We start from the raw sequence: 23,113 nt of genomic DNA on the forward strand, positions 1-23,113 counted from the left end.
GCCTTGTGCAGCACTAAATGAAGTTTATTTAATGATTTATCAGGGTAACCGGAAAGAAGAGCTTTGCAGTAATCTAATTTAGAAGTATCAAAAGCATGGATTAGTTTTTCTGCATCAGTTTTTGATAGAAAGTTTCGAAGATGAAAATAAGCAACTCTTGAGACATATTTTATATGTTCATCAAAGTAAAGGTCAGGGTCAAGGGTAACGCTGAGGTTTCTTACAGTTTTTTGGGATACGTCCCTGCAGCTGTCGAGGTTCACAGTTAGATCTGCCAACAAAGCTCTTTGTTTCTTGGGTCCTAAAACGAGTTTAAAAGCAAGATGTTCTCTGTCATCCACTTCCTAATATCTGAAACACATGCTTCCAAAGTAGCTAATTTTGGGGCTTCTCCATGCTTCATTGAAATATATAACTGTGTGTCATCAGCATAACAGTGAAAATTGACATTGTGATTCCGGATTACATCTCCCAGAGGCAGCATATATAGTGAGAACAATAATGGGCCCAGAACCGTGCCTTGAGGAACATCCAAACAAAATTTGATTTGAAAGATGATATGCCATCTACACATACGAACTGATATCTTTCAGATAAATACGATTTAAACCAGGCTAGAACATGTCCACGTGGCCCAATATGGGTTTCCAGTCTCTCTAAGAGAAGGGAGTGATCAATAGTGTCAAAAGCAGCACCAAGATCAAGAAGCAACAGGACGGATGCGGAACCTTTGTCTGAGGCCATTAGAAGGTCATTTGTTACCTTCACAAGTGCAGTCTCAGTACTATGATGGGGTCTGAAACCAGACTGGAGCATTTCATAAATGTTTTTTTGTCTTCAGGAAGGCATTCAGTTGTTGGGAAACACATTTTTCTAAGATTTCTGAGAGGAACATGAGGTTCGATATTGGCCTATAATAGTTTAATATGTCAGGCTTAATTTCCGCTATTTTTAGTGAGTTTGGTACACATCCGGAGGAAAGAGAGCAATTTATTATGTTCAACATTGGCTGACCTAGCACAGGAAATATCTCCTTAAGTAATTTAGTTGGAATCGGGTCTAGCTGACAATTTGTGGGTTTAGAAGTCATTACAAATTTAGTGAATGTGTCGACTGTTACGGTATAAAAAAATTCAAGTGTCCCCATTGACACCTGGTCAGGGAGGTTCAGGACATTCTCGGGACTATAAGTAATTGATGAGTCAGTTATTTGTTTTCTATGGTGATCTTTCCATCAAAGTAGTTCATGTATTTATTACAGCTAAAGTGAAGACCCACTTCACTTGTTGATTGTTGCTTTTTTGTTAACTTTGCAACTGTATCGAAGAAAATTTGGATTGGTTTTGTTCACCTCAATCAGGTTGGAGAAATAAGCTGATCGAGCAGATGTGAGTGCTTTTCGGTATTGTAGTGTACTGTCAATCCAGGCTAGTCTGAATACTTCCAACTTGGCTCTAGTATTGTCTGTGTACCAGGGAGCAAGTTTCTTGTTGCGTATTTCTTTTGTTTTTAGTGGTGCAGCCGTATCTAAAGTATTTTGCAGTGTTGAGTTTAGATCCTCGATTAGTTTTTTTGCGGATTTATTTACTCTGTTGTTGATGAGCGAACTTGTAAGAATATCAAGGAATCTATTTGTAGTCCGGTAATTTATAGTACGGTTTTTGAAACTCATTGTTTGCGGAGCAAGTGGATTTCTTGTTTTAACGGTAAATGTAATAAGACAGTGATCTGATATTCCAGGATTTTGGGGAGAAATTATTAGATCTACAATATCTATTTCTTGTGACAGGACTAAATCTAAGGTGTCATTGTGGCAGTGTGTTGGACCTGAGACATGTTGGATAAAACCGATTGAGTCAGTTATGGCTTCAAAGGCTTTTTGAAGAGGGTCATTGGACTTTTCCATATTAATATTGAAATCGCCAAAAATTTGAATACTATCTGCTGTGACTAGAAGGTTAGACAAGAATTCTGAAAACTCAATGAGGAACATTGTGAATGGCCCGGGGGGCCTATAAATAGTAGCTATGTAAAAAGATTTATCAGACTTTCATGAGTAAAACTTCAAAAGAATGGAAACCAATGATGTGTTTGAGAATAAATTTATATTTACTGTCATAAATATTAGCAGCACCCCCTCCTTTTCGGGATGCACAGGGGATATGATCACTAGTATAGCCAGGAGGAGAGGCCTCATTTAGGGCAGTTAATTCATCAGGCTTTAGCCACGTTTCACACAAGCCAATAACATCTAGTTTATGATCATTTATTTACTGCAACTGCCTTTGGAGCAAGGGATCTAACATTTAGGAGTCCCATTTTGAGATGCGAGGTGGAGTCATTTTATTTGTGACCGAGATGGAGGAAGGCTTTATCTTAATAAAGTTGCTATTGTTAGCACTACCTTGTTTAACTTTTCTCAGCCTGGAACGAGTCACAGTGGCAATAGGTAAAGCTGTACTAACTACTCTGGCTATGCTATCGACAAACTCCACTATGCTAGCAGGCTTGCTAACAGTCTGCGTCCTGACCTGCACCCTATCTCATGGTGAGGCTATAGGACTTCTGTCAATGGTCCTAGATAAAAGAAGAGCACCACTCCAGCTAGGATGGAGTCCGTCGCTCTTCAGCAGATCAGGGCTGGCTCTATTTCTGGGAGAGTCCCGAAAGGAGAGCCAGTTATCTACAAACTCTACCTCCTGCGACGGGCAGAACTCCGTTTTCAGCCAGCGATTGAGTTGCGCAAGTCTGCTGTAGAGCTCGTCACTACCCCTAGCTGGGAGGGGGCCAGAGACAATTACTCGATGCCGAAACATCTTTCTAGCTAGTTTACACGCTGATGCTATGTTCTGCTTCGTAACCTCTGACTGTTTCATCCTAATGTCGTTGGTGCCAACGTGAATAACAGTATCTCTGTACTCTATACTTGCCAGTTTTAGACTTCGCTTTAGTCTAATACTGCAAGTAATGGAATTGCTGATGACAAGGCCACTGGTAGAACATGCCTGCTGGATCAGTCCCCTACAAAGACGGCTCGGGCCTTGACTCCAACTCCAGTGGGGAAAACCTGTTGAAAATCTCAGTCGGCTCTAGCAGCGACACAGGTTTAACTGGTCAAAACCATTTCTTCCGAGTGACCAAGAGAAAGTTCTTGCCCGGCTGCAAGAACAACACTGTTGTTTCTTCCTGGTAGCACATACACAGTTTTTTCAATTTCTAAAGTAACATAATCCTTGCCTGACATTTGCGTCTGAAGCCGAGCCTCTAACTCTGCTAGCTTTACCTGAAGACGATAGTTCTCCTTTGTGTTGTAGCTACAACAATTACATAAGGCACAGTAATGGTACTTAGCTTTGGGTGTTCAGGGCTGAGTAGTTCCGTTAATTATGTCCAAATAGAGTCCCGGTGTAGAAAAGTTGGGTTAAAAGGTCATCAGATAAAATATGGCATTGGTAAACTCTTAAAGTAGAATTTAACCAATTAGTTCATATAGAGTAAATCCTAGCGTTTAACCAACATTCTACCATTAGCAAACCTCAACCTCTTCATTTTTAAGTCAAGGTCTCTGAATCCTCATAGGATATCGGGGGCACACATGGAAGACTGTTAACTCTCGTGTTTCTGCCATTTTCTCCAAGTCTGCTATATTCGTGCATAATCCAGTAGACAGGCATACCATTTTCACAAGTATGTGTGTTGTTGTTAATTAATCACCTAGGGTATTTTGTAGCGATCTAAGGCCTCTCCCCACAGAGCTGATTGATGAATTCATGTCTGGCCTTTTTTTTCTGGCTATTTATTACATGCTGGATCAGTTGCTCTACATGAGACTACTGCTACCTAAATGAGTAGGATGTCTGTCTCAGATAGAAAGGAGTCTATATATAGCCCTGTTAAGCTGTTTTGTGGTGAGGAAGTGGGTGCATCGTGTGAGCAGGCGTTTATTGCACGCCTACATGTATCCTGGTTTTCCCTTTGGTGGAGATGAAACTGACTGCATGCAGATGTAGCACAGGATCTTTTCTTCCTGTCTCTGGGAGGGAGACAGACCGGGTCAGAACAGAAGAGGCGGACTCTGGAGACGGGTCCTCTGTGTTGTTGCGCAACGTCAGGCTAACTGTGTGTTCCGAGGATGCAGCCAAGGGAGAGCCTGGATCCATTGACCTCTGTTCATGACGGGGATGTGCTGAGTGGTTACGGGAGTGTCGCTGGAAAGCTGCAGTGGAAATGACTGGCAGTAGGTGGGTGGGGTGGGGAATATGACATCACAACTTACCCGAAGGGCTTTGCTGGCTTGGGCCGTTTGCCTTGTTGTGTAGGTGGAGTTTCCTTCCCCGTGGGCTGTGGCTTAGTGGCTGGGACTGGGTCGAGTGGAGGAGGCTTGTAGGAGGGACTGTCGTCAGACAAAGGCTGCTATATTCAATGTTCTGTTCTGCTCCACTCTGCACCAAGACGAGCCCTTCCTCTCCCACAATCCCAGGCCAGCTCAGGCCTACACACACACACACACACACACACACAAAACTGTACACACCTACGCACACACAGTGATGCTAAAATGGAAAGTGTGGCTAAGACAGTCTAATTGGTGCCCACAGGAACAGAGGTCATTTATGGAAGAGTTGGCGGAACTGTCAAGCTACAGGAGCACTTTGTTTTGTTAAAGAGGGATTTAACCTCAGCCCCTCTCCAAGTTACTTCTGCAGAGCAGCTCTTAATGCACATGAAATTCATTTTTATTAAAAAGGATCAGCTGTCAGTGCGGTAATTGGTTAATTTACTTCACAGGAATTCTTTGTGGAGTGTTTCAGCTGTGAGTCTTTTTCAGTTGTCACTGGCATTTCTGTTGAGTGCAGGTCTCTTGACCGTGTGAGGAGTCCATTTTGAGAGGTTTGGTGACTGTTTGTGCATGTAAGGTTGGTTGTAGTACTTCCGATGTTTGTCAGTTTCTAGAGGTTGTTTGAGCTACTTTATGTAATATGACAAAAACAACTTCATTTAATATGATACAAACAACAAGATTGGTCTGCAACAAATTGGTCCAGGTATTTTCTCTCTAAAGCTGTGACTTTGTCTTAAATACAAGGAGTAAATGTTCCACCTGGCCCATTGGGTAGGGTAAATTGTATCAGGGCTTGGGTTTGAGTGTTACAGTTTAGAAAACATGTCTTGCCGTCTGTGATGCCCCACGAGTCCAGTTCCCCCACTATTCTGAAGTAATTATCTCTTTTCCTGGTAATTCTTGTTTAGGTTCCACCTCCAAATAATGAAACTGGATATTAATGCATTTTCACGCCTCAGGGGTGGGAACATTGTTTGTCCATGTGAAACATTATTGAATAAGGTACTGACCTAACACTAAAACTGGTGTGTGTGATCGGTGTGTGTATATGTGTAAATATTGAAAATGTTCAATCAATCAGAGAAGCAATTGATATGGTAGTCTGGGTTTCACACCCAAAGGGTTGTTACATCTTACATCAGTATTGCTAACTTATGTCAAATAAAAAATATTATTATAGAATAATTGAAAAGAAGGATGTTACAAATTTGCATCAATGAAGTTTTTAAATGTTAGTCTTGAGAAAATACTTTAAGAGTAGTGAGAGGGGCATACTATAGCAAATTCTGTAGTAGGATTTTTATATTTCATAAAACAGCGATAGATTTTCAGCCAACCAGATCATTATACATTGTCTATACATGAAATGGTAGATTGATTACAAAAGAGGTAGAACAAATTGAAATATGAGAGATGCAAATGGGTAAAGCATATGCAAATGTGAATATTTTTGTATATGCAAATAATTGGTATTATTAGGTTTGAATCTGTTTTTGTGGGAACTAGTGTTTTTGCTGACGTTACTGTTCTATTTATAACACTTTTGTTTTTGTGGGTCATAGTATTTGCAGTATTCTTGATTTTACTACTAAAGTAAACAATACAAGGTCAAGGGATACTACAGAGTGTAGTATTCTACAGTATACTACAAAATGAATTAGTAAATATACATGATTGACAGATAATGTAAAGTTTGAGGGATCCATGAATTGTGGACAGTGAACCTGTCTGCTCTTCTTTTGGCTAACCATCTCCTTCCTCTGACTCCAGTACATAAGTAGCCATGTACCAGATCTGTTTATGGTCTTGTACCAGATCTGCTTATGGACAACTTAATTGTTGTCCATGTCAAGCCAATGACAATGAGTGACAAGAAGTTGTCATGATAGCAGAAACAAGATAGTAACCATCTTATTGTCCTTTACTGTAATTGTACATACAATGGTAATGAAATGATGGCAGTAATGAGTGAGCTAAGCTCCATAGCACTTTGGCAGGCTGTGGTTGGGTTGTCAGTTGACCTATAGCCACACTGATTTACAGATTCGCTGAGAGATAGAGAGCTTGGAGACTGAGTGGGATTCTTTAAGCATGGCTGCGTAGACAGAAGAGTAAGAACCTCAAATGCTGGGGTTTAAAAATGACTGCGTGAGTCTCTCTCTCTCTCTCTCTGTCTCTCTCTGCCAACCAGGCACATCATGGGCAACAGTGCTGTGCAGTGCAGAGTAGCAGCGGAGCAGTCTGCAGACATATGCAGGACCACTGATGAATTATGGAATAGTGCCAAGTGAAAGTGATCAAGGCCAGTGTGCTTGCAGTCCATACAGAGATGACTGGGGGAGAGACATGGGAGGTGCATGGGTGAAGAGAGAGAGAGATGAGGGGAGAAAGTGGGAGACAGAAAGGCACTGGGGGAGAGAGAAATGGAACAAAGGTTGCAGGGTGTGGGGATGTTGTAATACTAAGGGATGTATTATTACAGTGTGTATTATTATGACCGGGAGCGATGGCAGAGCAAATACTGCACCTTACTGTATATTTCCATCTGGGTTGGCGGATTACCTGAGAAAGCCAATACATAATGTTCACAGTCAGAAGAGAAACTTCCAGATTGAATCTATTCCTGTCGGACATTTCTTTAAGAAAATTTAATTATAATGAGTGCATTTGTTCACTGTTTTAGGTTTAATGTACAATATATTTAATGCGTAGTGTTGAATGTGTATGTATTTCATGCCCACATACAGAGAGTGCACAGCTTTCAGCTCTGACATAGAACATGCTTTGTAAACACAGTAGCTCTCAGCTGTCATCGCACAATTTCCCTCACAAGAGAGGACAACAAAACATGCATGGAGAAATTTGAAAAACGCAATGCTTCAGGACCGATGTCTACTGGCTCTGGGCCTTTATCTATCTGCGTTGCTAAGCGTACCAGAAAACCAGGTGACATTGGAAACACAAAGCAGCAGTCCCAATCCCTGTGTCACTGACATTAAAGCAGTGTTTTGGCCATGAATACTCCAGATGACCTCTTCTCCTGTAGCCCACAAATGCAGTGTGTTATGTTATGTGAGTCTGTATTTACTCAGGTTTTAATAACACATGGGTCTAGATCATGTGTTTACCTCCTCCATGCAGCGTACTAGCGCAAAGGTCAACAGGGTTGTCCGACTGCTCAACAAGTTACTCCAAAACACTAGCGGAACGAGTGTTTACTCTAGGCCCTGTCACAGCCGGTTGTTTACTCCTCCGCTGCCTCTACTGTCTGTCTGTCTGCCTCTCAGCCAGCTCTCCTCACTGTGCATTGTGTTCACTTTTATTTCTCTCTCCCTTCTGTCCCGAAGTCTTACTTCGTCACTGACTATGATCCCACGATTGAAGACTCGTATACGAAACAGTGTGTCATTGACGAAAGGGCAGCCCGGCTTGACAGTAAGTATAGACCTTTTGAACAAACAAAATCTAACGCTAATGTTCACTGAGAAGTGCCAGCGTTTACAGTGGATTTATTTTCACCTGGGAGGTTTTATTTTGCACAGCACTGTGAAAAGGTTCAGAAGTCTGTTGCTACTTTGTGTGTACGTGTGACTAGCATGTCCGTCCCTGTGTTTTAGTCTTGGACACGGCGGGACAGGAAGAGTTTGGAGCCATGAGAGAACAATACATGAGGACCGGGGAGGGCTTCCTGCTGGTCTTCTCTGTCACTGACAGAGGAAGGTGAGTGACAATCCAGTTACTAGAAACCCCACGCTGCTTCTCTATCTGCCTCCATCTATGTCTGTGCCGCTCAGTCAATTCAATTCAAAGGGTCTTATTGGCATGGGAAACATTTCTTTGATGAAAATTAGAAAAATGTAATTAAAATAATTTATATACTCCTCTGTTTCATTCTATACCTGCACATCTCTCCCCTCGAACACATACATCTCACTTACTTGCATGCGCGTACTCGCTCCTGTTCTGTTGCTCTTCCGTTTTGGCCAACCTGTGTCCTCATTCTTTTGTTCTCTTCCTCACTCCCTTTGAATTGTGGTGTGGTGGGCAGTGCTTGGGCCCTTATCACCCATCTGGCCCCTATACAGCTATGAGGTGGGGTGTTCCAGCACCTCTCAGTGTCCTCCCTCTCTGTGTATTTATGATGTAAACAGCCTTTTCTTCCTCCATTTACCTTAATCTAGTCTCCAGGTTTACTAGAGCTCGCTAAGCTGCCCACCCTGTGGCCACTCGATGGAATGCCCTCCTGGCTTTTGGTTACGTTCGGTTTCCCTTTCTCTCTCTCTGGTTGATATTTTTATATATGTGGTTTCTTTTTAACTGCTTGAATGGTGTATGTATTAACCCCTTCTTGCTCAGCGGAAACGCAACCCGGAACCTATGTATCTGCAAGTTTACACAACACAGTAACCTAGCATCTCAAGTCTTGTTCGATGTCTCAGAAAATCGTAATATGAACAAGCCCTAAGGCTTTACAATGTTCCTGCAACGCCGTTGAGAAGGAGTCCACTGACTTCATCTTGTCTCTGCTGCACTCCCTTCACCCTCGTCCCACCCTGTCATCTGCCTTGGGAGAGGGGAGGTGTGTTCATTTGTGTAACTGAAATGCTGCATTCCTGGGAGGTCTGACAGAGATGGGTATAATGCAACTCGACTCTGTTTGCTGTTTCAGGTTTACTGTTTGGTGGTGGCATCAAGTGATGCTGTGTAATTTGTGTTTCACAGCTTTGAAGAAATTTACAAATTCCAAAGACAGATCCTCAGAGTCAAAGATCGTGATGAATTTCCCATGATCCTTGTAGGCAATAAAGCTGATCTGGAGCTCCAGAGACAGGTGAGGAGCATTCCCTTTGACAGTGTAAATCTACATATATGTTACAGGGAATGAGACTAAGTACAAAGGAACAAGCTTTGAAAATGTACAAACATTCTTATTTAAATACTTTTCCAAAAAAGTTGAGACACTGTGTAAAATGCAATGGAAAAACAGAATGCAAAGATTTGCAAATCATTTAAACCCTATATTCAATAGAAAATAGTACAAAGACAACATACTAAATGTTGAAACTAAAACATTTTATTGTTCCTTTAATTATCTGGCACATTATGAAACCACAAAGGACACCCCGAAATGTTGAGCAGCTTAAATCCTGCTGGAATGGGAAAACATTTCACTTACAAAACTTTAGTAATTGGTCTCCTCGGTTCCCAAATGCTTACAGAGTGTTGTGAAAAGAAGAGGAAATGCAGCACATTAATACACATGCTCCTGGCCCAACTTTTTGGAAACGTGTTACTGGCATCAATTTCAAAATGTTTTTTAATATATACATGCCCAAAAACATTTCTCAGTTTCAACATTTGATATGTTTTCTTTGTACTATTTTCAATTAAATATAGGGATAAATTATTTGCACATCATTACATTCTGTTTTCATTAGCATTTTACGCACTTTTTCTTTGAAAACGGGTTGTAGAAAAAGTTCAGTCTGGGTGGTGGCTGCTGGATGATTCAACACTAGGCAGAACAGTTACTAGTTGCGTTTTAATTATGGACAGTTGGGCTTAGTGGAACTGTGTCACTTCCTTTGTCGATAAATGAAAATACATTTGTGTTCAGGGGATTCTCCCAACAAATCACAAGGCAAGAACATTCTGATTCAAATCCAAACCTTTGTAAGTGGCTTTAGATCAGGCCGTTCACTCCAGCTGGCTACCTAGGAAATTCACTTAAGAATAAACCGCTGTGATCTCTGTTTTGTTAGCTACTAATTTGTATTTTGTTCAAGTAAATAAAGTAGTGACGTATGCAGTGCAATAGCTCCTCTATGCCAAAAGAGGCCATAGTTGAAACCAGACCCTAGTCGATCTCTTGTCTGGTTTTCAAGACTTGCTGCTGGAGCCATTTGGTTAGTCAAAGAGTGATAAATAGAGAGAAATAGACCAACCAAAAACATTGTGGCATCGAGGAAAAGAGGAGGGAGGAAGCGTTTGAATAGGAGCTCATTCTGTGGCCTTTATTGGCATGCAGCTGCAGTTTTCATTCCCACATGACTCCACACTGCCACATGGTGGTAGAACACAAATGTCTTGTCTGATAAAATGCAAATGGTTTGACCCTACCCAATTTTACAATCAGGTCTATAGTCATGCACTTATCTACAGTGGGTAAAAGGGAACAGTAATCCTTGAAATAGAAATAAAATGCTATTTGCATATGAAAGTGTCATGGGGTGTAAAGGTGTGCGCAGGACTGATTTATCCATCTTGCAACCGTCAGCACGTGCTGGCTTTAATTTCTAAATGGTTCCTCCAATAAAGATAAAAATACACTTACATTTAAGCTGGCTGTCTGTATTTTAACCCAGTAGTTATTGTATACTTTCAAATCCAAACTGCTGGATTATACATACAAACAATGTAATTATAATATGTAACATCCATAATATGTAATATCCAAATACTGCATGAGTTCACTGTAAATTACTAAGAAACATTAAGACTACGTCTCACTTTTCAAGTAAACCTTTTTTAAATGTGACATTAGAGTTCTTGAATGTTTATTCTAACCATTTGTAGTCATAATTCATCCAGACCTCCAAGGCCTGACAATGTACTTTTTGACGTATGGTTATGGAAGAATACTAATTAGCAATGCACTCTGTCTTATTTCAATGCATCAAGGATTATCGCCCCACTATCTCTCCTCTGGCCAACCCATCTGCCCCTTTTAGTTTAACCAAAATAATTGATTATTGGTTCTTATACGCTTAAAATGTTGTTTTGATTTGCCTGAAATGTCACCAAGATAATATTTCGTTCTGGTTTTGGAAAATACTCATTTGCGATGCAGCAATTGTTAGTTAGAATCAGGGGTGTTGGACTGGGGGGAAAAGGGGTACCAAGTATATAGGGCCCTAATGTGTAGAGGGGCCCTCGAAAATGTTTGAATCTTGAATAAAGTGGGGAGGGGCCCTCAGAGACCGCCTATGTACAGGGCCCAGAATTTTGTGCTACATCCATGGTTAGAATGCTAATGGTCTTTGCCTGTTGCTTTCTGAAGAGCCATTATTCTTAAGTATAATGTAGTTTTAGTCAAGATGAAACATATATTTTGTTAATCAGAACATTCATATGAGCTGTAAAAATGAAATAAAAATCCAGAAGTGGTGTGATAATGCCTATAACCAGTATATAAATGGAAGCTTTTGCTGGTGCTCTATGACAACTCCCTATATTCAACAACCAACAATGGTGCGCATCATGTGCAATGTTTGCAAACAGAAAGGGTTCTACTGACAGCTATGCAATAGTACTCCTTTAAGATCTCCGACCCCTGTGTTTATTAACACCAATAGATGTCCCTATTTTCCAGATGTATTACATTTTGAAAATGATCATATTTAAGGGTTTGTTATTTGGGTTGATCCTTTTCTTGTTCTTCAGGTGACTCAGGAGGAAGGCCAGCAGCTGGCCAGACAGCTCAAGGTGACATACATGGAAGCCTCAGCCAAAATCCGTATGAATGTAGACCAGGCTTTCCATGAACTGGTTAGAGTAATCAGGTGGGTAAATGTTGTCGCAGCACCCCTGCTTCCCACAGCTTGGCCCTTCCATGGCCCTCTAAAGGAATTGCACCCTGTTGTACTTTTTTCCACATTTAAAATAATTGATTGCCTAATTATTAATTCCCTTTAATCAATAGGCAGCAATTCTAGCCATGAGTCTAAAGAATGTCTGGACACAGCTATTTATTTTCTTTACGAAATTGCAGATCGGTCAAGTTGGATAAAGACCTTTAGAAAACTGCAATGTTCAAGTAATTCCAGTTGTTGGTTTTCCTCTACTAACAGCTCTTGACTCTACTTTGATTGCAGGAGCACAGCACACATAAGCCTGGTAAAACAGCAATTCATGTTAGTCTTGGTAGGAGTAACCCTACAATTTATAGGCAGTGACCTACTGAGTATTTATCATACAACAAAAAATGCAAAAGTTCTTCATTAAGGTAGCTAACTACTAAGCTAGCTACTGTAATAAAAAAACACAATTAACACATTTTTACTACATATTGAAAATAACACAGACCTACTACAGCAATGCATTTCCCCTAAAACTTAAAACAGGAGGTGGCAGTGTGACATGGAATCAACTAGGTAGTACCAATGTTAATGTTCTAGCCTTAGTATAATACTATTTTGATCCCGGTAAATCATCACTATTTCAAAAGGCTGTAACAACATGAAGAATGTTTCTGCTGTCACTAAAAGCTAAAGAAAATAAACAAACACTACTATCAAACATACCTGTCTTTTAAATTGGAGGTACCTTTTTGGCCATTAGAGATACTTTAGGCCATATATACAGAGGTCAGACGTACAAAATCAGCAGGGGATCAAATAAATTTTTCCCTCACTGTAGGTGTGATGGTCGGATGTCCACATACTTTTGGCCATATATTGTTTGTGGACACCCCACCATCACACCTACAGTGAGGGAAAAAAAGATTTTATCCCCTGCTGATTTTGTATGTCTGACCTCTGTGATTGCCAGCAAGGGTTTTGCCACCAAGTACTAAGTCATGTTTTGCAGAGGGATCAAATACTTATTTCACTCATTAAAATGCAAATCAATTTATACATTTTTTGACATGCGTTTTCAGGATTTTGTTGTGGTTATTCTGTCTCTCCCTTTTCAGATAAACCTACCATTAAAAATGATTGACTGATAATTTCTTTGTCAGTGGGCAAACGTACAAAATCAGCGGGGTATAAATTTTTTCACTCACTGTATGAGCTTATTGGACATCCCATTACATGACCATGGGCATAAATATGGAGTTGGGGGTTGAGTTCAAGGCTGTGTGCAGGCCCTATGTACAGTAGGCACTATGCATTCCGGTAGGTTACGTTCTCTTGGCATCCGCCCCACCCAGATTCATCAGTCAGACTGCCAGATAGTGAAGCGTGATTCATCGCTCCACAGAACACATTTCCACCATTCTTGAGTCCAGTAAGGGCCTTTACACCACTCCAGCTGACGCTTGGCATTTTGCATGCTGATGTGTTGAAGCTTTCCGTACAGCTGCTCGGCCATGAAAACCCATTTTGTGAAGCTCCTGATGCACAGTTATTGTGTTGATGTTGCTTCCAGAGGCAGTTTGGAAGTTTGTGGTGAGTGATGCAACAGATGATAGGCAATTTTACATGCTGCCCGCTTCATTGCTTGGTGGCCCTGCTCTGTGAGTTTGGCTAGTCTACCACTTCGTGGCTGGGCTATTGTTGCTCCTAGACGCTTCCACTTCATAATTATAGCAGTTGACCAGAACAGATCTAGTTGGGCAGAAATGTCCCACTTTTAGTGCCACTTTTAAAGTCAGTGAGCGCTTCAGTACCACCCGTTGCACTGACAGTGTTTATGGAGATTTCATGGCTATGTGCTGGCTTTTATGCACCTGTGAGCAATAGGTATGGCTGAAACACCTGAAGTCAATAACTAGTAGGGGTGTCCACATACTTTTGGCAATACAGTTTACCTTGGCTGTTACACAAAAATGTCTCATTCTTGTGTAGCTCAAGGTTCACACCATCTGAATAAGGAACATTTCTGTGATTCACCAGAAATACAAAATTGTATGTATTATTATTTTCCATTTTATTTACATGCCTCATGAAATGACTGTTTGATGTGGCTATGAGATGCTAGTATCATTTTAGGATGTTAACACTAAGGATTCCAATGATAATGTATTGTGCATCATTTTAGGATATTAACACTAAGGATTCCACTGATAATGTATTGTGTATCATTTCAAAATGTCAGTTGCAAATGTAATTAATGGGAAATAACATTGAGCAAAATCATTTGAGTCAATTATTTTGAAAAGATTGATGGCCTTAGATTTACCAAAAATCTCTCAATTTTGTTACCATCACTGGGGTAACTACTCCTACGGGTGGCATATAGTTATACTTAGATGTTGATTGAAAATGGGAAGGTTTACCCAAAAACACACATTTTAGTAATTTAGCAGACATTCTGTCCTGGGTGACTTACATGAGCCTTTAGAGTTAACTGTCTTGCTCAAGAATAGAAAGCCAGAATTTTTGTTTTGCCTTGCCAGCTTGAGAGTTCAATCTAGCTACAGTTCTAGTTAGTTTTAAATTAACTGTCAAATGCTCAAAACTACTGGCCTATCTGCCATGCCCAAATTCCAACATCATTTAATATTTATCACTGTCAGTGATCTGTATTAGTTAAATACCTCTTCTAAGACGATAACTGCAGTATTCAGTCTCACAATTACTGCGGTTATTTCTAATCTGTTCATAGCATAGATATGTATAAAGATTGCAGTGTTGAATATGGCACATTATGGCATATGTGAGCTGTGAGCTCACAGCATTTAAGCCATCTCCAGTTTGTATGTTATTGTTCTACTACTTTATCTGTTAAACAAACTGAAAGGGTGCATACTGCCACCTGGAGTTGCTAAATTGTTATTTGTAATGTAATAATACATGTTCTCCTCACAGGAAATTTCAGGAACAGGAATGCCCTCCTTCACCAGAACCCACAAGGAAAGAAAAGGACAAGAGTGGCTGCCATTGTGTGATTTTCTGAGTGGGCCATATCTCTGTCACTCACCCAGCTACTGTCACCAGTGCCCGCCCCCTGCCTAACATGAAATCCTGTATGGATGACTGAGTGCGGCCTTCTCCATGTGCATGAATTCAACAGAGGTTCCTGTGGTAGCTTCCAGGAACTGCTGCTCACCCCTGCCCTCTGGACTTCACTTCTAGAAGAAACACCAAATCGTAAAAAAGTCCAAACACTCAACATTGCCTCTTAAATCAGCTAAACAATATAATTTTTTGTATTCTGAAGGACTTCCTTCTTTGTAGTTACATTTATACTTGTTGCTGATATTGAATGATATATATCTGTATGTGTGTGTATATATGTATGTCAATATGTGTGTGTGTGTGTGTGTGTGTGTCTATATAATATATATATATATATATATATACACACACACACACACACATACTGTATGTATACAGAAAGTCGGGGCGGGGGGTTGTTTTGGGTGTTTCATTATTGTAGAAAGATATATGAAGCTTTGTGTCATGCCATATCCTTTTTACTTCCATGTGCTAATCCGCTACTGTACATATTTCTTGTGATTTTTGAAATTGCATTTCTAATGACTTATTAAATTGCCACAGTACAGTGTGTGAGGTTAATGCGTTTGGTTTGCCATATATAAAACTAAAATGTATTCAAGTAGGTACAGTATCTACCTAGACAGCCCTAAAGTTATAGCAATTGAACTTTTAGCATAGGCATCGAATTAATTTCTTTGTCAAAGGACACTGCACTCATCTCAGTGGATATAATGTCTACTTTGTTTGCATAATAAGGCTTATTGAATTTAGGCTTTGAATTTCATATATATATAATGTTTTATTTATCTAGCTGTTCAAATATTCTCTGACTCTTAACTGTTTTTGTCTCAGAGTCAGGTTTGTTGTAATCAGAATTAAAGTCTTCATTTTAAAATATTTGTCTAGCAGTACACAAAAGACCATGGATAGTATTTCTACTCCTCACTAATAATGATGATGATATTAGCAAAACAGCGTCTTAAGATTTATTTGGGTGTTTTTTCTTTTCAAAGAAATCCCTATTCGTTTTTAAAATGTTTATTTTTGTCTTTTGGAAAATAGTGAAAAGCAAACGAATTGTATCTTCAAAGGACAAGGCTTTTTGTTACAAACAATCTTCAACGATTCTTGGAGATGGGTTTGGGTTCTCCAGGTTTTTTGGTGTGACTCTGGGCCAGTTACCATCACTCCAAAGTCACATATAGGTTACATCACTGACATTACATCACCTTACCACTCACCTTTAAAGTTAGGACTATTCTCAAAAAATTCTGTTTGGTCTTTTTTCATTTGATTTCTATTTGATTTTGTATCAATGGACTATTGCAGGTTTTGTAATATCATCAAGTAATATAAGACAAAGCTAGTGATAAGTGATTCTTTGGAATTGATTAAATGTTTTTACTATATACTTTTACACATTATTTTCTTATCAAACTAGTTGACAAGTATTTTTTATATGTTTGTAAGTGAATATGTTCTCACGGCTCAGCTGTGTATATATGTAAATAGGAATTTAAATAATTCCCTATTTTTAAACTGAAGAAGGCTGTAAGCCTATATTTGATAGGTTCTTGACCAACCTGTGGTCCAGATCCGTTCCTCCTTTGGTGGTTTGGTGTTGGTGACACGTTTGCCTTGACTGTTCCCCACTACTGTACCAAAGCCCTACACCCGTACCGCAGAATGTCAACCAATATGTGCTGGTTGAGCCATCCACTCAGGCCACATGGCCTACTAGCAGGTTGGATTGTGGGTGGGGCTTTCACTATTCTCTTCACAGTTACCTAGGTCAAGGTTTGCTTCACAGAATCACGTGTGTTCTGCTTGTGGAGTGAAAGTGCCAGCTTAATTCTTTTTGGCAGACTGTATGTACATTCAATTCATATTTTAATTTTTTTTCTGCACATTCATTCCCCTTGCCCCATGTATAGCCTATGGTGCTATAATAAAATGTGATTCAGCCAACTATAATAGAGAATATTCCTTTTGTATTTTACTTTTTTGTAGGAATTGTTGTATCAGGGTATGCTTTGTTTCATGTACTGAGGTACTATAATACTTTTTGTTGCAGATATTGTTTAAAGATTTCTGTTTTGAGAGAAGTCTATCGTAATTGAACCACAAGTCATATCTTAGCCAATAACATTACTACCAGGTCTAAACTGTGTGAAAACCGCCTGTCTTATTAGTGATTTAATTAATTTTCTTTCAGCTGGGTAAGTGTGTCTCACAGGAAGACGTGTTCTGGTATGGAGGGTAAGTGTGACCTCTGGCTGATGATTTTGTATCATCACTGCTACAAATATAGGGTTGAATGCTAAATGGCACTTCAATTTTTCATCTCTGATTGGCCAGCACCAGAATGTAGCTCCAGATTGTGATAGCAGTACAGGGCCAAGGTTGCCATAGCACCCGGCGGAAGTGTCTCTTAAATCAACAGTCAATGTGTGATTTGGTTTGAAAAGAACCCTTGAAGATAATTTCTACTTTTGGCTGTTCTCTGTGGATATGACTGTCTGAATCAGCTGTGTGGTATTGCTGGGCTGAGTCATTTAAGAAATGCTATTACTGTTCTGCTTTGCTTTGTTACCAAATCATTATTAGATTTTTATGATATAACATTACATACGTTTTGATACAATGTATAATTTTTCAGATTGTTTTACCAAGTATGACTATTTAAACTGGAGATATATTTTGTGATGTGATCAGAATGTGTATGCTATTGTTAATCAAGAGGAGCTGTAGTAGTAAGTCCTTTTACTTGTTTTACATTATCCAAATGAATGTATTCACAGGGGACAATTGTGTCAATGCAGGGCCTCTACTTAGCATGGCTGACAAACCGTTTAACAGATATAAGCTGCAGTGATATCTATGGTGTCTGGTCTGACCTTTTAAACAGCATAAAAATGATTACAGAGGACATTTCAACAACTGGATGTCATTAGTTTCAATATTTCTGAGAAGGAAGGCAAGACTTTGACCAGGCGCCATCATGGCTGTTGGGCTCAGGAGTCACATATTCAGATCAATAATGCATGAAAGGCCAAGTCTGTAGCGGTCTCATTTGGCTGTGGATCTCTGCTGCAGGCCTTTGATACATAGATGGGAGAGAGGGGAAAGAAGGACCGTGTTGTCCTTAATTGTCTCTCACAATTGAATTGGAAGGGGACGAATCAATCTCGCCGGTTTGTTCGTAAGGACTTCACGTGATCTCAGACAACACTTGCAAGATTTTTTTACGATTTTATAGAGATCCATTGTTGAAAAGTGCACTGTTGCAAAGGGCTTGGTTAGTTATGGACTTAAATGTGTTGTTCATGTGCAATATCAGTTTGCCACAGGGGAGGGTGGTGCATCTTTCATGGTAGACCTCATGTTTATCATCACCTTCTGAGCCTTGTTGGATAGTTGCTGTCGTCTTCCACAGTACAAAAGTAACAATGTTGCTTTAATACAGCGCAGCAATGGACGCACAGATGAAGCCTTCTGAGGCATACTACTGTACCACTACATAGATATTTTTGGGCTTCTCCTTCAACTACATTTATATTCCCATCAGAGGCACATGGTTCTTTCACTCAGAGAAGCAGGTGTATATAGGTCTGAATATGCATGACAACACCATTTGGGAGAATGTGGATTATTGTTTCCTTAAGTACAGGTGATTTCAAGAAGATTCAATACAATTGGAATGATAAAAACAGTTTTGCCCTCGAGGGTTCCATTGTGAAAATAAATACACAGTGACAATGTACTGCTATTTTTAGTATCTCTCATGTAAGTACTTTTCTTATGCATATACAAAGTAACGTGGCATCCAAAGGTGGGACATGGGCTGTGGTGATTGTGCTCAAACTTGTGCCTAGCTTTAATCTGCTGCAGCGGTTATCAGCTTCACCACGTTAGATAGTAGAGGGATTAAACACAGAGGTTTTACATAAAACATTACATAAAAAGGGTATGGGACAGAGGAAATTGTGTGTTGGGTATGCTGGGACAGCTTAATTATCTAACTCAATGTAAATGTTTATTATTTCAGCTCTGAAAAAAAACAGCCGTTACTTTACAATCCATTCACAGGGAACTTAAGGTCAGCAGTACTGCTGATCGGAAGGCAATGGAAGATATTGAAAAGGCAACATAAAATTCGATAAACATTAAATGGCATTTTATATTCTAAACTGGTCAGTGGAACACAATTTTCCAGCTTTCTTGTTTTCTAAGGTCATGAATCAATGGGATACTGCCAAGCCCTAAACTTGCAATTTATCTGAGCTGCTTCCTCCTGTTGTCAGGGACTCAGTCACTTTGTCCATTAAGGTTTGGTCTAATTTTCCATGCTTCTGAGGAACCCCTACTGAGGCTGCCGAGGTCCACCATCACTCCCTCATAGCATGCATTGACTCTAGGATTTGTCAGGAAAGGGGGGGGCGGCGGTGGCACCCACTCATTCACACTTCCTAGGCCGAAAGATCTTGCTTTGCCTCTTAACACATTTCTATCATTTTTAAAGCACAAACATTTGATTTAGATGAACAAGACTTGATTCACGATTAACATCAGAGACACACTTGATACTCATTGCGGATACATAGGACTAAATATGACATCTCAATGTGTATCGGAGAGGAATGAAGTAGGAAAGCAACTAACACTGGCACAGAATCATTTCCACCATTACGAGCAAAAGCACCTGTTCATTGGTGAGCGCCACATCAGTTACCAGGTTAACAACATTGTCACTGAGCTAATACGCCTTCCCGTCAGTAGTCTGAAAGGTCTGTCCAAAGCACTGCGACAGCAGTGCCAAGAGTCTTTCGTTGCTAGTATGTAGCAAAGATTGTATTTGATGTATGTATGTATGTATGTATGTATATGTAAAGAATTTACAACCCTGTTTCCAAAAAAGTTGGGACACTGCATAAAATGCTAATAAAAACAGAATGCAATGATGTGCAAATAATTTGTCTCTATATGGAACTGAAAATATTACAAAGACAACATATCAAATGTTGAAACTGAGAAATGTTGTATATGGAAAAATACATGCCCATTTTGAATTTGATGCCAGCAACTTGTTGCAAAAATAGTTGGGACAGGGGTATGTTTATCACTGTGTTGCATCACCTCTTCTTTTAACAATACTCTGTAAGCATTTGGGAACTGAGGAGACCAATTGCTGTAGTTTTGAAAGAGAAATGTTTTCCCATGCCTGATATAGGAATTTTAGCTGCTCAACAGTTCGGGGTCTCCTTTGTCATATTTTTTGTTTCATAACGCGCCAAATGTTTTCAATGGGTGACAGGTCTGGACTACAGGCAGGCCAGTTTAGCACCCGGACCCGGTGCCATGCTGTTGTTGTACGTACCGAATGTGGTTTGGCATTGTCCTGCTGAAATAAGCAAGGCCTTCCCTGAAAAAGACAGCATATGTTGCTCCAAAACCTGTATAGATTGTTCAGCATTAATGGTGCCTTCACAGATGTGTAAGTCATCCATGCCATTTGCACTAATGCACCCTCATAGAATCACAGATGCTGGGTTTTGAACTGTGTGCTAATAACAAGCCGGATGATCCCTCTCTTTAGCCTGAAGGATGCCGTGTCCATGATTCTCAAAGAATTTCAAATTTTGATTTGTCAGACCACAGGACAGTTTTCAACTTCACCTCAGTCCATCTTATATGAGGTTGGGCCAATAGAAGGTGCCAGCGTTTTTGGATGTTATTTATATATGGTTTCTTCTTTGCATGGTAGAGTTTTAACTTGCATTTTAGGATGCAGCAACACACTGTGTTCACAGACACTGGTTTTCAGAAGTGTTTCTGAGCCCATGCAGTAATTTCCTCTACAGAATCATGTCTGTTTTTATGCACTGCTGCCTGAGGGTTCGAGGATCACGGCCATCCAATATTCGTTTTCTGCCGTTCCCCTGGCGTACAGAGATTTCTCCGGATTCTCTAAATCTTTTAATATTACATACTCTAAATAATGAGATCCCCAAACTCTTTGCATTTTTACGTTGAGAAATGTTATTCTTAAATTGTTACACTATTTGCCTGCACAGTCTTTCACAGAGTGGTGAACCCCTCCACATCTTTATTTCTGACAGACCCATCCTCTCTGGGATGCTCTTTTTATACCCAATCATGTTACTGATCTGTTGCCAATCGACCTAATAGATTGTGTGACATTCCACCAGGTTTAGTTTTTTTTAGCGTTACACAACTTTTCCAGTCTTTTGTTGCCCCTATCCCAACTTTTTTTTAAACATGTTGCTGGCATCAAATTCAAAGTGGGCATATATTTTTCAAGAAACAATAAAATGTCCCCGTTTCAAAATTGGATATGATGTTTTTGTACAATATTCTTTTAAATATTGGATCTAAATGATTTGCATATCATTGCATACCGTTTTTCTTTACATTTTACACAGTGTCCCAACTTCTTTGGAAATGGGTTTGTAAATAAGCTCTTAAACTACAACAGTTTTGTTAAAATAATACCACCCTCTGACATTTTAGTCCTTTTTGCTCTTTTTTTTTGTTGATTTGGTGATCATTTTGTCTGTGTTGCAACTAGGGGCATGATGTTTTGCCAGAATTCTTATTTTTAGTTAAATTTTTGAAATCCAATGTCTTTAACTCTTACATATCTTTCATAATCTTTTTACGAATTTTGCACCCTCTTGACACCTTGTGTGTGTGTGTGTGTTTGTTTGTGTGTGTGTGTGTGTGTGTGTGTGTGTGTGTGTGTGTGTGTGTGTGTGTGTGTGTGTGTGTGTGTGGTGGAATACAGTAAACATTTCAAATATCACTACTTTTCTTCAAAATGAAATGCTTAGATTAAAAAATGCATGGTTTTATACTGTAATGGCAGTGAGATGAAAAAAAAATGTTTTTAATGGAAGTCAATGGGACATTTTTGTCCTCCAAGGTGTCAAGAGGGTAGTAAATTTGAAGAGGGCACAAGGGTTAAATAAAAATGTAGATTCACACCATCAACAACAAACTCGCACTACATCAGCGCTACGCCTGAAGACACAACACTTGCATGCTTTGGCCATACATCTGACATGAAACACATATAAACTATCATGTATTGAAGGAGAGTGCTATGTGGGAGAACAATAATCACAGTTCTAGCAAATAAGTGGCAAAATAATCTCCTAGGATCACAGTTAGAGAATTGAGAAAATTGTTTGAATCTTGGGGTCATCAAATCTCCAAACATAACATTTTAAACACATTAGACCACAGTACCTTGTTCTAATCAAAGTTCCAATGACTCTTAGCCAAATACATGCACTGACATTTGTGGTTTTGTGACAACAGAGGCTTTCTTCAGGCAACCCTTCCAAAAAATGTGTTAATGTAACCAACATGTGCAATTCTCCAACTGTGATCCTTGGAGTTTTTTGCTACCCTTTTGCCACAACTGTGATCCATGGTATTATTTTACAATCTTTCTCACTGTGTGTGTGGGCAAAAACATACCTTATTCTTCTTCCAGGCAGGTTAATCACAGCTCCAGATGTTTCAAATGTATTTACTATTGTACTGACAGTGGAGTATTTTAGGCACTATATTTTTAAAACCATTCCCTGATTTGTAAAGGTCAACAATCTTTTGTCAGAGTTTAGTCTGTGTCACATCATATTTTTACCCCAATGAAACAGGATATTATGGATCTTTAATAAGTAAAATCTTAATCTGAATATATATAAATTCGATTTTGTTCGTATGATTTTCTATGGCTGTCAATAATTGTTGCACAATAATTTTTTTAATATAATTATTTCTTCATGATTTTTTTAAATCTTTGAACAATTTTCTATATAAACGACAATAATGGTAGCTTGACGCTGATTTTGCTTTACTGCAATTAAGTGCATGAAAACGTCTACAAATACAATCAATTATCTTTAGGGATACAGCACGGCTGCTGCATCAGCCAATTTGTGCATGCATTCATTTCTTATTTTCTTATTTATTCTTTACAGTTCACTGTGGTGGATTTATATAGGTCAAAAAAATAAATAATTGTATTTAGACATTTCTGGAAGTACACACTGCGTAACGTTAGCATTGTAGCTCGTCG

The 23,113-nt window shown here is 39.5% G+C and overlaps 1 protein-coding gene across 2 annotated transcripts in view; it reads left to right on the forward strand.

Moving 5' to 3' along the window:
• Nucleotides 1–15,332, forward strand: part of rras2 (RAS related 2) — a 43,726-nt gene extending 28,394 nt beyond the window's left edge. For both annotated transcript variants that reach the window (XM_010890512.5, XM_010890513.5), the window contains exons 2-6: nt 7,690–7,777; nt 7,960–8,062; nt 9,065–9,173; nt 11,786–11,904; nt 14,875–15,332. In XM_010890512.5, the coding sequence (XP_010888814.1) occupies nt 7,690–7,777; nt 7,960–8,062; nt 9,065–9,173; nt 11,786–11,904; nt 14,875–14,962 (507 nt within the window). In that variant the 3' untranslated portion in view covers nt 14,963–15,332. The remainder of the gene's footprint in view (nt 1–7,689; nt 7,778–7,959; nt 8,063–9,064; nt 9,174–11,785; nt 11,905–14,874) is intronic.
• The last annotated feature ends 7,781 nt before the right edge of the window (nt 15,333–23,113 follow it).

This window comes from Esox lucius, chromosome 2 (genome assembly GCF_011004845.1).
Source record: "Esox lucius isolate fEsoLuc1 chromosome 2, fEsoLuc1.pri, whole genome shotgun sequence".
Lineage (NCBI taxonomy): Eukaryota > Metazoa > Chordata > Actinopteri > Esociformes > Esocidae > Esox > Esox lucius.